Below are 15,691 nucleotides of genomic sequence, written 5' to 3' on the forward strand. Positions count from 1 at the left end.
GGTCTTGAACTCCTGATCTCAGGTGATGCACCCACCTCGGCCTCTCAAAGGGATGGGAATACACACAGGAGCCACTGCACCTGGCTGTGTTATTTTTATTTTTGCTCCTCCTCTTTGCCTCAATACCTCAGGTTGCTGAGCTGGGGAGATTTTGCGTGACAGGCTCAGTGCTCCCTCAAAATCCTCCCGTCTCAATTCACTGGGGCCCTGTCCTGGAAACTCCCCAAAAGTGGATGGTGTCCCTATAGGTTGGGAGTTTCCAAAATGGCCCCACAGGGAAGAGTTAACGTGAGTCCATTCCTTCTTCCTCATTGACATCCAGCATTTGTAATTTCCATGGGTGTCAATACTTTTGTAGCTGAAATCTTTCTTAATCTACTAAAGGTGAGAATGAATTTAATAAATATTCAGACATTAGTTGCATCCAATATTTAAATTTTATGAGTCAATTGGTAGACATAGCCATTATTATATATAATTTAGGCTTCATAAACTTTGATTAAATAGGTTTTATTAAAAACAAAGTAACCATTTTATTATGTGTTTAGACTATATCAACATGTTGTGTACCTGAAATATCCACAAGAAAATATATTTCAAAAACCAAATTGTATTTATTGTCTATTGTTGCATAAAAATTACTCCCTAATAGTTAGCATGGTAAGAGAACATGTGTTTGTAATCTTGTCACTTCGGTGCATCTGGAATTGAGAGTGGCTTAGTTTTGTGGTTCTGCTTCTGGGTTGGTCATGAAGTTGCAGCCAAGCTGTCAGGCCAGGCTGCATTCAGAGGCCAGAGCAGGTGGCCAGGCCCAGCCTGAGGGGCTTCCACTGTCCCTAACCTGTTTGTCTGATGTGGAAAATCTCAGAGGAAATGGAGAGAGTGAAGTGTAAGGCACCTGTCCCGGTCCCCCTTGTCAAAGGCCATCCCATACCTGCACCATTTCTTATTCTTTCCTGGGGCGTCACAGGCATAGAGCACTGCCCATTCATTCTAACGCTGTAGAGTATTCTGCAGTAGGATTTTAGCCATGCAGCCTCTAATGGTTATCACCATGATTTTGATCTTACAAATCACACTGCAGCAAGCATCCCTGTGCAGACTCCTTTGAGTATCACCGTAGGATAAATTTCCAGAAGTGGAATTACTGGGTCAAAAGGATGTGCATTTTTAACTCTTATCCATTGTTTTCATATTCCCCTCCAGTTCTACCAGTTTACAATGCCAGCCCTAAATATTGATTGGAATTCATTGGTGAAAGTGCAAGTTTGTGCCAACCTATCAGATATAAAAAGTTATCTTGTTACACATTTATTTTTGATTTCTCCTATTTTGCTTGAGGTTGAGCATTACCTCAAATATTTCAGTGCTCATTATGTTTTAGGATTTGGTAAACCTTTTCTTCAATGCCTCGGTAAGAGGTATTTTAGTCTTTGCCATGCACAAGACAACGTTGGGATAATATGTATGTTCTGATACACCATCTACAACATAATCATTAAAACATATAAAAACCACTATCAGTTCTGGGGCCATGAAAAAAATAGGTGGCAGGCCAGGGATGTCCCACAGGATGTGGTTTAACGGTCCCTGGTTTCTAGGGTTATTTGAAGTTCGAACATTGCACCCGCATATGTTCTAGGTGGAGATCTCTTTGTGAGGGACACTGTAATTCACCTCCTCTAGGGGCCTGAGGTGTTTCTTTGGATAAGAACCTACCTGTACCATGTGTTTGATTGGATCTTGTGTCTGCTCAAGACAGCCCTGTGTCACACGCTCAGGACTTTCATCTGCATCCATTTGCTCTGTTTTGTGAGAGCTTCAGTATATCAGGAATAGAGATTCCTCCGAGGTGAAAAATTAGAGGCAGAGGGAGGGGCAAATGGGCAAGGAAGCTTGCACCAAGTCGGGAGTGATCCAGTGTAGGCTGAGAGAAAAAAGGTCTTAAAATCAGCCTTGTAGCTGAAACCAAAAACACACAAGATGGTTGGTGTTCTGAGCATCATTAACAAATGATAAATGAAGTTGAACTTTTAAATGTATTGCAAATTTTTATAAAGCAAGTAGATCGTTAAACTCAGAATGCACCAATGGAATAAAGAAGAGAGTTTGAGATGTTTTTAAAATTTATTTGTTTATTTATTTATTTTTGAGATGGAGTCTCACTCTGTCACCAGGCTGGAGTGCAGTGGCACAATCGCGGCTCACTGCAACATCCACCTCCCGGGTTCAAGAAATTCTCCTGCCTCAGCCTCCCAAGTAGCTGGGATTACAAGCTCTCGCCATCATGCCAGGCTAATTTTTGTATTTTTTGTAGAGACATGGTTTCACAATGTTGACCAAGATGGTGTCAATCTCCTGACCTCATGATCCACCCGCCTCGGCCTCCCAAAGTGCTGGGATTACAGGCATGAACTACCGTGCCCGGCCGAGTTTGAGATTTTAACTGTAAGTCCTCCAACTAAGTTGGACAAGAACAGGGATGATGAGAGTGGAAATATGTTATCCTGCAAATTATCATTTTATGTAAAAGAATATTTTCCCTTTCTTAGGTAAAGGAAGCATCCTCTGGAGCACCTTCTCTCTGACTATGAAAGCACCATTAAGCTACAAATAAACTGTAACGTGAAGTAGGAAACAACTGCCCTTTTATATAACCATTGAGAGGTGGCTTTATATGCACACCAAAATGTTGATGCTCAATGCTAAAATTGGATTTAGTAATTTAATATGCCTACAAGAAATTAATTTTCTTTGGATTATATTATTTCTGTGTACGATTTATCTTAGTTAACTCGGAAATATTCTGCTCTAAAAACAACTCTTGTTTTTTGGGTTATATTTTCTGTATCAACTATAGCTCTTTTCCAAATGCTGTCAGAGATAGCCCATGGCTACTGATTATAAAATTCAATTTTATGGCATTTAAATTATTCTATACTCTAAATTATTTTAAAAGTGCACAGATGTGAATTTTTCACATCTGACTCAAAAATGTTGCTGATGTTGACTCACTTTTTTATTTCAATCTTATTGAAGTAGGAGTTTACTTTTCTGGAACCTGGATGATAACAGGAGACTGGAGAGGAAACCCCCCAAACTGTTTTCCTTTAAACCCTCAGGATGAATCATCCTGGAGAATCACCCACACTTGATTTGGGTGATATCTAAACGAGAATTGGGTCTTAGAGTAGGTGCTGAGTTAGTTTAGGACTTGCGCTGTTGGAATGAGTTGAATGTTTTTACAAGTGAGAAAGACATGAGTTTTTTGGAGTCCAGAGGGTGGGGGGTTATTGGCTGAATTAAGTCCTCCAGAATGTATGCATTGAAGCTGTAACACACAATATGTGACTGAAATTGTGCATAGGGTCTTTAAAGAGGTGACTAAGTGAAAATGAAAAAATTAGGGTAGATTCTTCTCAAATCGGACTGATGTCCTCCTAGGAAGAAGAAATTTGCACACACAGACATAAGACACCAGAGGTGAGCGTGCAGAGAAAAGACCAGGTGAGGATACAGCAAGGAGGTAGCAACCTGCAAGCCAAGGAGAGAGTCCTCAGGGGAAACCAAACTCACTACCACTTTTATCTTGGGTTTTCCAGCTTCAGAACTGTGAGAAAACATGTTTCTGCCATTTCGGTCACTAATTCTTTCCTATCTTCCTGTGGGAGCTCTAGCAAAAACAAGAGGGACCCCGAAGACCTTGGATGAGGGAGAAGGAGGAGATGGAGCAGGGTGCAGGAGGCGGGGCAGGAAGGTCAGACTCTGAGGTGCATCTCCTGGGTGGAATCTTGACTCCACTCCCTATTGTCTGGAGGACTTGGGAAAAACATTTAACCTCCTAATATTCACTCACTAATAAAGATGGGCTTGAAGCATAAGGCTCCCCATCATCCTATTCTATATTACAAAAGTCTTCTTGAGGTAACACTTGTAAAACTCTCGCTAATGCATGTGGCATGTATTATGGACTCATAAGTAGCCCTTCTGAGTGATCTAGTGATGTGCAGAAAATGGCATTCATGCTGTGTGCACCAGGGGGCACTGTGAGGTTTAGTCTGAGGCCCCTAATGAGTCCAAGCCCCTCAAGTGCAAAGGGCCTGACTGTTGCTTCCTATGAGGCCCCTTCTAGTGGGTAAATCTGAAAACACACTTGGCCCTTCTTCTGATCTTGAGAAATTACTCAGAGAAGGCCATCAGGCTCAGGGCTCAGACAAGAACCAGGACAAATGTTTTAGGGAATGGAGAACAGATTTGCATCCACGGCTCACCACAGCCACCTAACGACGACACAAGAATAAAGGAAGTAGATTTGCATGAAGAGACTTCCCTTCCTATGATAAGAGAGGCCTGGAGGTTCCTCCTTAGCTGTGGACTAGAGGCAGAGTTCTGGGGTGTCTCCACCATGGCCTGGACCCCTCTCTGGCTCACTCTCTTCACTCTTTGCATAGGTGCTGCCTCCCAGGGCTCAACCCCATATTATCATGCTAGCTGTGCCAACCTGGCCCTGAGCTTCGGCTCAACACAGGGGGTAGTGTAGGGTGTGGGACTCTAGGCGTGAAACCCTTATCCTCACCTCTTCTGTCCTCTCTTGCAGGTTCTGTGGTTTCTTCTGAGCTGACTCAGGACCCTGCTGTGTCTGTGGCCTTGGGACAGACAGTCAGGATCACCTGCCAAGGAGACAGCCTCAGAAGCTATTATGCAAGCTGGTACCAGCAGAAGCCAGGACAGGCCCCTGTGCTTGTCATCTATGGTAATAACAACCGGCCCTCAGGGATCCCAGACCGATTCTCTGGCTCCAGCTCAGGAAACACAGCTTCCTTGACCATCACTGGGGCTCAGGCGGAAGATGAGGCTGACTATTACTGTAGCTCCTTAGACAGCAGTGGTAACCATCCCACAGTGACACAGACAGATGGGGAAGTGAGACAGAAACCCCTTCACTATCTGTGTCATCCTCTCTCTCCAGCCCCAGCAGGACTGTGAACAAAGCCATAAGCAGGGCTGGCCCAGTTCTCCTGCATCTGAGACCTCCAGGCTGCCTTTCCCTCCATTACTCCAGGTAGGCTCTGCAGAAGGTGGGTCAGGATGATGTGAGGCTTGAAGGACCAGGCTGTTCTGCTGTTGTTTGGACTGAGTGTGCCTTGCCTCAAGATGACCTGAGTGGAAGGACCACAAGAAGGAGATGGACAGCTGTTGAGTGGTCATGATCCCTGGAGTTCCTCTTGTGTGGTGACTGGATCTAACACAATGCCTGTACTTTGTGGCCCAAATGCCCTGGATTATTGGTCTGAACTCCCCATGTTTAACTGAGACCCTCAAGCCCCAGCTCCATGCATCCTGATGTTCTGAACAGGAAAGTCTTTTCTAGTGAGCACTGTGGCATCCCTTGGCACCCCAGCTTCACACAGCAATTCCCCACCAAAAAATGCCTTTGAGTGCAAAGGACAGCTTCATGCAAAGATGTGCCTCCTTCAGAATGTAGTTCAGGAGCAATAACTACCTGATGCCTTAATCCCAAAGCCATACTTTAATTTAGAATGACCTTGAAATGCCTTCTAGCTGAGCAGTCAGTTGTAACACATTCCCAGTCACACCTCCCATACTTCTTTCCTGACAGTATGTCATGAAACCCTGCTGCATGGAATCCTGCCTCTTAGAGTAGGATTCCAGGGATCTCAAAAATTGTTTAGAAATGAACAAAAACAGTCTAGTTGGAAGAGTATCAAAGAGGAGGCAGTTGCACATGCAGAGAACTCTGAGGTCTGCAAATATACATGAACTGATGAGCACTTGTGTGTAAAGAAACACCTCTGAAAGAGAAAAGAACCACGCAAAGACTCTTGAGGGAACACCTCACAGAGCTCACTCCCACTCTTGAGGGAACACCTCACAGAGCTCACTCCCACACACACCCACCCACGCACTCACAGACACTCACACACTACAGTCACAGAGGAAAGGCCTGACTTACAGGGCATGAGGTTGACTCATCAGAAGAGCTTTGCCTCAGTACTGGGGAAAAAGTCACCCTAGACAAAATGCTGCTCAGGTCTCAACTATGAAAGTGTAAAAGCAAACAGAAAACTCAAACTGTTTTTCTGAACAGTAACGTAACTTTACTGAATTCAACAATAAAAGACAGAAATAGAGAATGAACTGCAAAAGAATTCTCAACCCAGCAGGAAAAATGCACAATGCCTTCATCCTGTCAATATTTCCTGCAAGGTAACCAGAAAATATATGCTATATCAAACAGAGAAGTGAATCAATCCCAAATGGCAATAAAATTGCACACATGATAGACCTTGTAGGCAAGGATATGAAAGAAATTCTTATAACTCTATTCTATTCTACTTGTTCATGAGGATATAAGATTGAAAAATCATATTAAGTGGATACATAAAACATATAAAGACAGACGCAAGTTATACTCTTATAAATGATCCATAATATGTCTGCAATAAAAAATACACTGAATGAGACTGATTGCAGATTGGATTCTGTGAAAGAATAGATGAGTGAACTTGAAGATATGGCAATGGCAGCTATTCAAGACGAAGCACAAAAGCGTAAACAGAGTATCAGTGAGCTTTAGGACATCTTCAACCGCCTAAATTGGTATAATGAAAGTCATTAAAGGAGGTAAGATTGGACAGGGAAGAGAAAAGGCAGAAAAACAATTTAAAGGAACAATGACCAAAATTTCCCAAATTTTGTGAAAACTAGAAACCTACTATTCCAAAAAGTTTAACATGTCCCAAAGACACACACACACACACACACACACACAGAGAGAGAGAGAGAGAGAGAAAGGGAGACAGAGATACAGGTGAACAACATAATGACAAGAACAAATTTGGTTTTTAAAAATTTTTTTAATTTTAGTGGCTTCATAGTAGGCATATATTTTTATTGGGTACACGAGATGTTTCAAAACAGGCATGCAATGTGAAATAGCCACATTATGGAAAATTCGGTATTCATTCACTCAAGCATTTATCTTTTGTATTATAAACTATTCAATTACACTCTTTTAGCTTTATAAAATGTACAGTTAAGTTGTTATTGACTATAGTCATCCTGTTGTGCTGTCAAATAGTAGGCCTTATTGATTACTTCTAACTAGTTTTTTCTTACCCAGTAACCATCCCCAGATAATAGTTGATTTCTTATTAGAAGTAATGCAAGCCTAAATCAGTGGAGTTACATTTAGAAAATATTAAATGAAGAAACTTACTACCCAAAGCAATCTACAAACTCAATGCAATTCCTATCAAAATACCAATGACATTATTCACAGAAATAAAAAAACCTCTAAAATTGGTATAAAACCAGAAAAGACGCTGAATAGCCAAAGCAATACTGAGCAAAAAGAACACAGCTGAAGATATCACACTACTAGAATTAAAATATGCTACAAACTATAGTAACCAAAACAGGAAGTTATTGGCATGCAATCAGACACTGAGACCAATATAACAAAATAGAAAAACCGTAAATAAATCCATATATCTATATATAGCTGACTGATTTTCAACAAAGATGTCAAGAATGTACACTGAGAAAATGTCACAATTTTCAATAAATGGTGCTGAGAAAACTGGATACTCATCTACAGAACAATGAAACTAGACACTTATCCTCTCCACAAAAAAATATCAACTAAAAATGGATTAAAGACCCAAATATAACACCCCAAACTATAAAACTACTAGAAGGGAACTTAACATAGGGGAAGAACAAATTATTTAGGACATTGTTCTAGATAAAAAATTATATGGCCAAGACTTCAAAAGCACAGGCAACAACAAATAATAGAGATAGGGGACATCATTAAACTACAAAGTTCCTGAAAAGCAAAGGAAACAATCAACAGAGTAAAGACAACATGTAGAATGAGAGAAAATATTTGCAAACTGTTCACCTGACAAGGGCCTAACATTCAGTATATGAAAATTTTTAAAAAACTGAAATAACTCATTAGCATAAAAAACGAATAATATCATTAAAAATGGGACAAGAATTTGAAGAGACTTTTCTCAATAGAAGATATACAAATGGCCAACAGGCATACGAGAAAAATGTTGAACATCACTAATTAGTGAGGGAATGAGAATCAAAACCCCAGTAAGATACAATCTCACCCTAGCTGGAATGGCTATGATCAAAAAGACAAAAAATGCAAAGCTGGTGAAGGTAGGTGACTTCACATTTCTCTAGTCCAATTCTCTGGGAACAATGAGAGCGCTCTGTCTTTGCTCTCCCTCTAGTAACTATTTTTCACACGCAAAAATATGGACCCTAGTGGGAAATAATGCCCAAGACCACCAACACCTTAATCATTTGTTCATCACACTAGAAATGAAACTGTTTTCCAAATAATATTAACATCTATCTGTGCCTGTCGCCATTGTGTCAATGTCTGTGTGATCCTATAACATTTAGAAGGCCTAGAAGAATGCCCTTGCTTTTTGCAATATGAAAATGGCCGATATCATAGATGATAAAGATATAGATAGATAGGGGGTTGTATCTTAAAATGTATTTCTCTAAAGGACTTCTTTCACTTCAAATTTGAAATTATTCTGGTTTTAAATGTCACAAATGATAAACCTTATAGAATGATAACACAATTGTATGTGTTATAAAGTCACAAGGTCTATCAAATGATGAACCAATCATTCGGTGTTGAGGTTAGTAGTATTTTTTTAATTTCGATTCTCACTAAATAAGAACACGTTTTATATTGAGGGGCCGTGCCCTAACCATACCACATCATGGGGTTGCTCAGAGACTGTGAGGTTCTGCCCACACTAAGCCAGAATGAGAATTTTATTCCTAAGCCAGGATGAGAATTTTATTCCTCACACTGCTCTCTGCACTTGTTTGTATCCCATAATATCCCCCAAAAGTGAGCATGAAAAGTTCATTTTTTAAGCTGCTTGTTCATTCTCTTACATTTAATACATGTACCAAAAATTGTCTTCATTTTTAAAATAAAATGTTATGCTATCTTGTAATCTATGACCCTATAGAATAATCTTGATCCATACACTTTTGCTATCACAGGCAGAACAAGATCCACTTCCTCTCTCTGGGATAAATGCCATGACTGCTGCTCTTTGAGCATTATTTTTCTTAAGTTATTTTTTAAACAGAAATTTATCTAACTTACCTTAACCAAATGTCTTTTCAAAGTAACCGCATTTCTTTTAAGTGAAAAATTAAATAGTTACCTTCTGTTATCAAGAATTATCTGAATACAAAATATTTATTGTTTTAACTTTAGAAGGAATGAAAAACATCTACAGGTTACTAATCTAAAAATGCAGGCTCTGGGTTTCTATGGTGTTAACATGTCTTCCAAATTTTAAGTAACAGGTATTTAAATAACATGAACTTTGTTTTCAAACTTAGAAAATGTTTCAACCTTTTGGCTGGGCATGGTGGCTCAAGTCTATAATCCCAGCAATTTGGAAGGACGAGCTGCGAGTTTTGCCTGATCCCAGGAGCTCAAGACCAGCCTGGGCAACATGATGAAACTCCATCTCTACCAAAAGTTACAAAACTTTGCCAGGCATGGTGGCACCGTCTGTAGTCCCATCTACTCGAGACACTGAGACGGGAGGATTGCGGGAGCCAGAGAAGTTGAGGCTGCAGAAGGTAAACTGTCGAGGCTAAAACATGGTAAATATTTAATTCATCACTTAAAAGAAATGTTGGTTACATTGAAAAGAAATTTGATTATTTCTGTTTAAAAAATAATTGAAGTAAGCCCTGTTAGCACTACTGCATTCCAGCCTGGGCAACAGAGCAAAACCTGTTGAAAGAAAGAAAGAAAGAGAAGGAAGGATGAGGAAGGAAGGAAGGAAGGAAGGAAGGAAGGAAGGAAGGAAGGAAGGAAGGAAGGAAGGAAAAAGAAAAAAAGAAAGAAGATATTTCAAGCTTTACAGTACCAGAGCCACTCTGTAATCAATAAGCAACAAGACCAAAACAGAAAGAGATTCTATAGAACAGTCTAACCAGCGATACAATTATACATTTCTGTTCAGATATCAAAACCATTTTCAATAGTAAATATATGGAATGAACTCCCCACAGAGATCAAGTAGGATGTATTATGTGTGAATGAAATTATGAGTTGAGAGTGGGAAATTTATAAATTTAATCAAACAAATTAAAGCATTATGAGGAAGTTGTATTGCTAATGTATTACTTGGCAAGCTGTTCAGTGGAACACCAAGATATTCTTAAGGAAGTTGCAAATATCTTTTAAAATGTTATCATTGAAGTGGATTTTTAAAAAATGAGGACATGAATACCTTTACAAAGTATTCAGGGATAAAGAGAGAAAAATAAATTTAGATTGTGTATACATATATAAAATTTATTTTAAAAGACAAGCTTGTCTTTTTTATCCCTTAAATAAAAGGAGCAGATATTTAAATTCCTTGTCTTTTATTTTAAAATTTAGAAAACGCTTACAGCTTCCCACACTGAAATTTATACTAAGACAGATAATCTAATCAAGGGATAACAAAATCAAAACAGAATTCTCTTGATGAATCTATTTTCTTGATTTTTAAGTCTCAGTGTGTACTCTATAGTAAAACTATTTATAATTGATTCTGCTGTTTGAAAATATTTACTGATCATTTATCTTGCACCGAGTGATCTCCAGCTCTGAAGATAGGTCAGTGGGAAAACATACAAAGTTGCCCAGCTTCGTTAAACTTAAATTCTAATGAGGAAAAAAGAAGTAATTAATCAGGGACTTTAAAACAGGAGTGTTGTGATATGACTTGGAATTCTAACTGCTTCCTGTGCTTGCTGTGTGGAGACTGGATTGAAAAATAGGGCGATGATAGGAGCTTAAATTCATATAGAATACAGCTAGCCTGTATTTTGAGGGCCCCTGAAATAAGAATGTATAGTAGTTCTCATTATTTCCTCAAGAAATCTCTGCAGTAGAGCTTTGGCCTTGGGAGGGAAGTACTGTAGTCACCAAGTGGTGAGGGTGGGAAGGTGAATTTGCAAATACCATTTGGAATGAGTTCACTTTAAAGGTAAAGCTGGCAGGATTTTCATACATGTCAGATCTGAAAAAATGTGTGTGCGTGTGTGTGTGTGTGTTATAGAGAGAGAGAGAGAGAGAAAGAGAGAGTGAAAACCAGACAGATACCGAGAGAGAACGACAGATCTGCAGTGACAGAGAGAATTAAAAGCGGACACCACGAATATTGAGCTCAGAAACTATAAAATGGGAGGTGCCATTAAACAGAATGGGGAAGAGCAAGTTTGAGGAGTATCAGTGGCTCCATGTGGACTTATTGATTTTGACATTCCTAACAGATGTCCAAATGGAGAAGTCAGACAGTGTTGTGCGTAGTCTAGTGTTAAGGTATCAAAGAAAATATCAGGAAATGAATGACACGAAAATTAGTAAGAAAGCAAAGATAAGAAACATTAGTCAAAGTCCTGAGTCCAGTGGTTATCTAACACCCAAAAAGTAGTAGGCCGGGTGCCGTGGCTCATGCCTGGAATCCCAGCACTTTGGAAGGCCAAGGCGGGCAGATCTCCTGAGGTCGGGAGTTCAAGGCCAGCCTGACCAATATGGAGAAACCCTATCTCTACTAAAAATACAAAATTAGCCGGGTGTGGTGGCTCATGCCTGTAATACCAGCTACTCAGGAGGCTGAGGCAGGAGAATCGCTTGAAGCAGGGAGGTGGAGGGTGTGGTGAGCCGAGATTGCATCATTGAACTCCAGCCTGGGAAACAAGAGCAAAACTTCAATCTCAGAAAGAAAAAAAAGTGATAAAGACGAGAAGAAACCAGCAAAAAAGTACTAGGGGTGATTATCAAAAATGTCAAAGGGAAAGTAGGTTAAGTGTTCTGGAATTCTCTCAAAGAAAGTTTTGAAAAAAGGAGGGAGGAAGAGATTAACTGCTTTCAATGCTGCTGATACATAAATTAAGACAAAGTCTGAGGAATTATGCTTCAATTCATCATTTAACGATATGGATATTGTTTGTGCTTTGATAAGAGCAATTTTCTTGGAGTGAGTAGGTGAGAAACCATATTGGAGTGGTTTCTCAAAGGAATGCCTGATCTCTGGGTTCTTAAGGAAACTTTTTATTGAACAGGGGAGGCACAAATTGGATTTGTTTTAATTCCGGGGTCGGGACACACTCTAAACATGTGCCTCTGCATGCCTCGCTTATTACAGCTAGGTATCCTAGTATCTTTCAATAACAGAATAATCACCTGCAAAACCCACACCCATTTAATGGACACGCTTTACAAAGACTGATACTAGAAGTTGTTGGAGAGGATGTGGTTCCGCGTAATATCTTATGAGTCACTGATGGGCAAGTAAGCTGGTAAAATGTCTTTGGAAAACTCACTATACCTGCTATACTAAAACATTCAGATACCAAACACCAGAAATTCCATATTGTAATATATTTCCATGAGAAAAAACAAGAGCCCTGTATTAAAATATAGATTATTATTAAAAATAATCACACTGGGTTTCCTGATTTTTTTATTAGCAAGTCAGTCTCTCCCTGATTTCAATAGTACAACCTCTATCTAATATATATATATAGTGTTTTTAATCAACCACTAAGAAAAAGTATTATATTTTATATCAATTCTACATTCAGTGCTGAAACCAGCATTTTGTAGATTCCAGAGATTTGTTGAATAAATAATGAATAACTTAAATAAGTTAATATTTATAGTATCCATATACAAATAATACATCATCTCAGAATACAATAATAACATTTGTTATGCAGGAAATGATTTCAATCTCAGTTAAAAATATTTTGGGCTTAGGAGTTACTGTCATATATGGATGCTCACATTGTTTTGTTTATACGAAAATGTTCGTAGTTAACGTACGTTTTTGGACTTAAGCCTTTTGCTCTTGCTGCCATAGCAAATAGTGTGCCTATTAAGAACAAGAACCAGAGGTTTACTTCATCTTAACAGATTTCTTAATAAAATACATGCCATACTGTTTGGTTTAATGCATAAGCAAAGAGCCATTCAGTCCACCATTGCTACGTGTCCCTCCTCTAATACGGCTCCTGAAGATGTTACCGATAGCAGAGGACTTTGTGTTCAACCTAAGCACTTTATAGCCCTTTCATTTTCAACTAAGTATGAGATAAAATAATTCAGCACCAATAAAACAAACACTTCTTAAATACTGACCCTTTTTTTGGGCCTGTTTCACATTACGCAGCAAGACAGAGTACACTTCTCTTTCCCAGCAAATCAGTGTTGGCACTACACCCTCTACACTCTGAAAACTTGTATTATTGGCTTTCTTAGAAACACAATTTGAGCTTATAATTTAGACGTCATCAAATAATGTACAAAAATATGCTACTTCCTTCCCCTTCGCTTCTCTTCTCTTCTTATCAGATAATTGTCAGTTTTCTTTTCTCTCCAACTCCTTTCCTCTGTCTACTTGATTTTTAAAAGACTTTCTGCACATTTCCAATCTTAATATTGGAGAGACAAAATGTGTGGTCAAACTGCATATATAGGAAGAGCTGAATTATATGCAAGCATTTTTAAATAAACAATTCCTCCTCAGTTTTCTGTGATTATTTCATATAATCAAATGTCTTCCAGATACACATCCCAAATGAGTGGTTGTCAAGCTCTGCTTTGTGGTCTAATTTCATCAGAATTATCCAAAATTCTTATGATAAATACGGATAAATTGACATAACTCCAGATTTCTGAAATCAACATTTCCAGAACCCAGGAATATGCATTGAAAAAATGTATTCCTCAGATGTTGCTGACATGATACGGGATCCGAGTTTACAATGCAAGGAAAATTACCTTCCTTGCCCTTCAGCTGACCCTTGTATCCAGAGGTCCTCTTCCCCTTTCGTATTCTGCCCTCTCTCCTTCTGCACCTTCCTCCTTTCCTCCCTCCAATTCTGCTCATCCAGATCCCAAGCCCTCCCCCATGGATTCCCTAAACCTCCAAATGGTCAGTTGCCACTAAAGTTCCCTCTGTCTCATGAACAAGTTATGTGGGCAAATGTAAAATTTAAGCTTGGACCAAGCTGACTCAAGAGCGGCAATTACAAATTTCCCTAAACCCAGAGGGGACCAGCAAACACTTGTAGAAGATTAGAGATTTCCTGTGAGTGCAAAGGGCTCAGAGTGCCCTGACGCTGTAGACCAAATCTTACTGTCCCCTCCAATTGATGTGTTAAAATCTAATTCCCTATGTAATGGGATTTGGAGGTGAGGCCTTGGAAGGTGATTAAATGATGAAAGCAGAGAACCCGTGAATGGGATCAGTGTCCCTATCAAAGGGAAGGCTGAGAACTCCTCATCCCTTCTGTCATGTGAGGACACAGTACAAAGATGGCTGTCTATGAACCAGGAAGGAAGCCCTCACCAGACACAAAATTGCTGACCACTCACTGCTGACTCCAGTGAGTCAGAGGAGCTCAGGCCACATACCTGGGTCTCTGCCTCCATGCCTCCCACAGTGCCCAGGGCTGAGAGCAGAGTGGCAGCTGCTGACTGGGGCTGTGCTGGCCACCTGCTCTCTTCTACCTCTTGCTCAAGCCATGCTTTCAGCCCCAGGGCTGAGGCCAGTGGCTAGAGCAGGTGCCATGATGTCAGGCAGCTCCTTAATGGGCTGGTCCTTGGCAGGACCAGGGCAGGGGCAGGAGGGCTCTGCAGCTGCCTCTAGCTCCAGTTCTGTCCCTGAAGGGGGCTCTTCCCCTAGTGCTGGCACTGGCTCATCAGCTGGTGCTGGAAGGTCCTGGATTGCTGCACATTGAGCAGGAGATGAAAAAGAAGAAAGAGTCACCAATGTCAGTCACTTTCCACTGGAATTTCCACACACAGAATCAGCCTCACTGAATTAAAGGAATTCCAGTCCAAAAACACTGCCCCCGCAAAGTCTCCAAAACTACAGGCCCCCCCTCACCATGTGCCTGTGCCTGGAGGAACTCCAGAGGCTCCAGCAGGCCAAGGACAATGCACGGATGTGGCCCGGATGGGATCACCAGTGAGGCCTGGCCTCGTAGGGCCTGCCCAAGGCTGTCCTGTGGTACCTGGGTGCGCCTTCGGCCAGAGGTGCCTGGGGTGAGGAATGAGCCTGCATCGGCATCATGGGAAAAGGCTGTCACTCTGGGCCCTCCTGAAGCAGGAGCCTCAAGATGTGCGGATGCAGCATGAGAACATCTTGCTCTCCTGAGCATCTCCCACCAAGGGAACTGGCTGCGGGACTGTCTCTAGGATGTGGGTGCCTGGTTACCAGAATTCTAAGTTCTGTGAGGGTATATCACCAAGGAAGTGAAGTCACTTCTTTAAGGTTCCGTATCCTCAGCTCCTTCCTTCCATAAGACCTACTCAGAACCCCCTGGGCTGCTGGCTGCTCACCCTCCCCCCAGGTCAGCTCCTTACCTGTACACAGGTAAGTCCACCCAGGGCCTGCTTGTACACGTGCTCCTGATGTGCACCTGGGACCTAGGAATCCACTTAGGGCCTGTGATCCAACAGGGGAGTAATGTTGTTTAAAAGTAATTTTTATTATTCCTACAGGAAAGAAAAGGCCTTCTAGCAATAAGAAGCACAGTTTCACATCAAAAACATAAAAATGATCAAAATCTTGGGGAAGAAATGTATCAATTTTAATCA

At 40.6% G+C, this 15,691-nt stretch overlaps 3 protein-coding genes across 4 annotated transcripts in view; all 3 read left to right on the forward strand.

Moving 5' to 3' along the window:
* LOC129395163 (immunoglobulin lambda-1 light chain-like) overlaps positions 1 to 15,691 on the forward strand; it is a 735,232-nt gene that overhangs the window by 498,759 nt on the left and 220,782 nt on the right. The window contains exons 1-2 of one of the 2 annotated variants that reach the window (XM_063603085.1): positions 4,346 to 4,451; positions 4,598 to 4,898. The exons of the other annotated variant lie outside the window; for it this stretch is intronic. Coding sequence (XP_063459155.1) covers positions 4,406 to 4,451; positions 4,598 to 4,898 — 347 coding nt within the window. The 5' untranslated portion in view covers positions 4,346 to 4,405. Of the gene's footprint in view, positions 1 to 4,345; positions 4,452 to 4,597; positions 4,899 to 15,691 lie in introns of those variants that run through there. 2 annotated transcript variants of the gene reach the window in all.
* LOC134730083 (immunoglobulin lambda-1 light chain-like) overlaps positions 1 to 15,691 on the forward strand; it is a 266,743-nt gene that overhangs the window by 11,726 nt on the left and 239,326 nt on the right. The gene's annotated exons all lie outside the window — the stretch shown is intronic.
* LOC100977273 (immunoglobulin lambda-1 light chain) overlaps positions 1 to 15,691 on the forward strand; it is a 262,611-nt gene that overhangs the window by 4,524 nt on the left and 242,396 nt on the right. The gene's annotated exons all lie outside the window — the stretch shown is intronic.

Source organism: Pan paniscus, chromosome 23, assembly GCF_029289425.2.
Source record: "Pan paniscus chromosome 23, NHGRI_mPanPan1-v2.0_pri, whole genome shotgun sequence".
Lineage (NCBI taxonomy): Eukaryota > Metazoa > Chordata > Mammalia > Primates > Hominidae > Pan > Pan paniscus.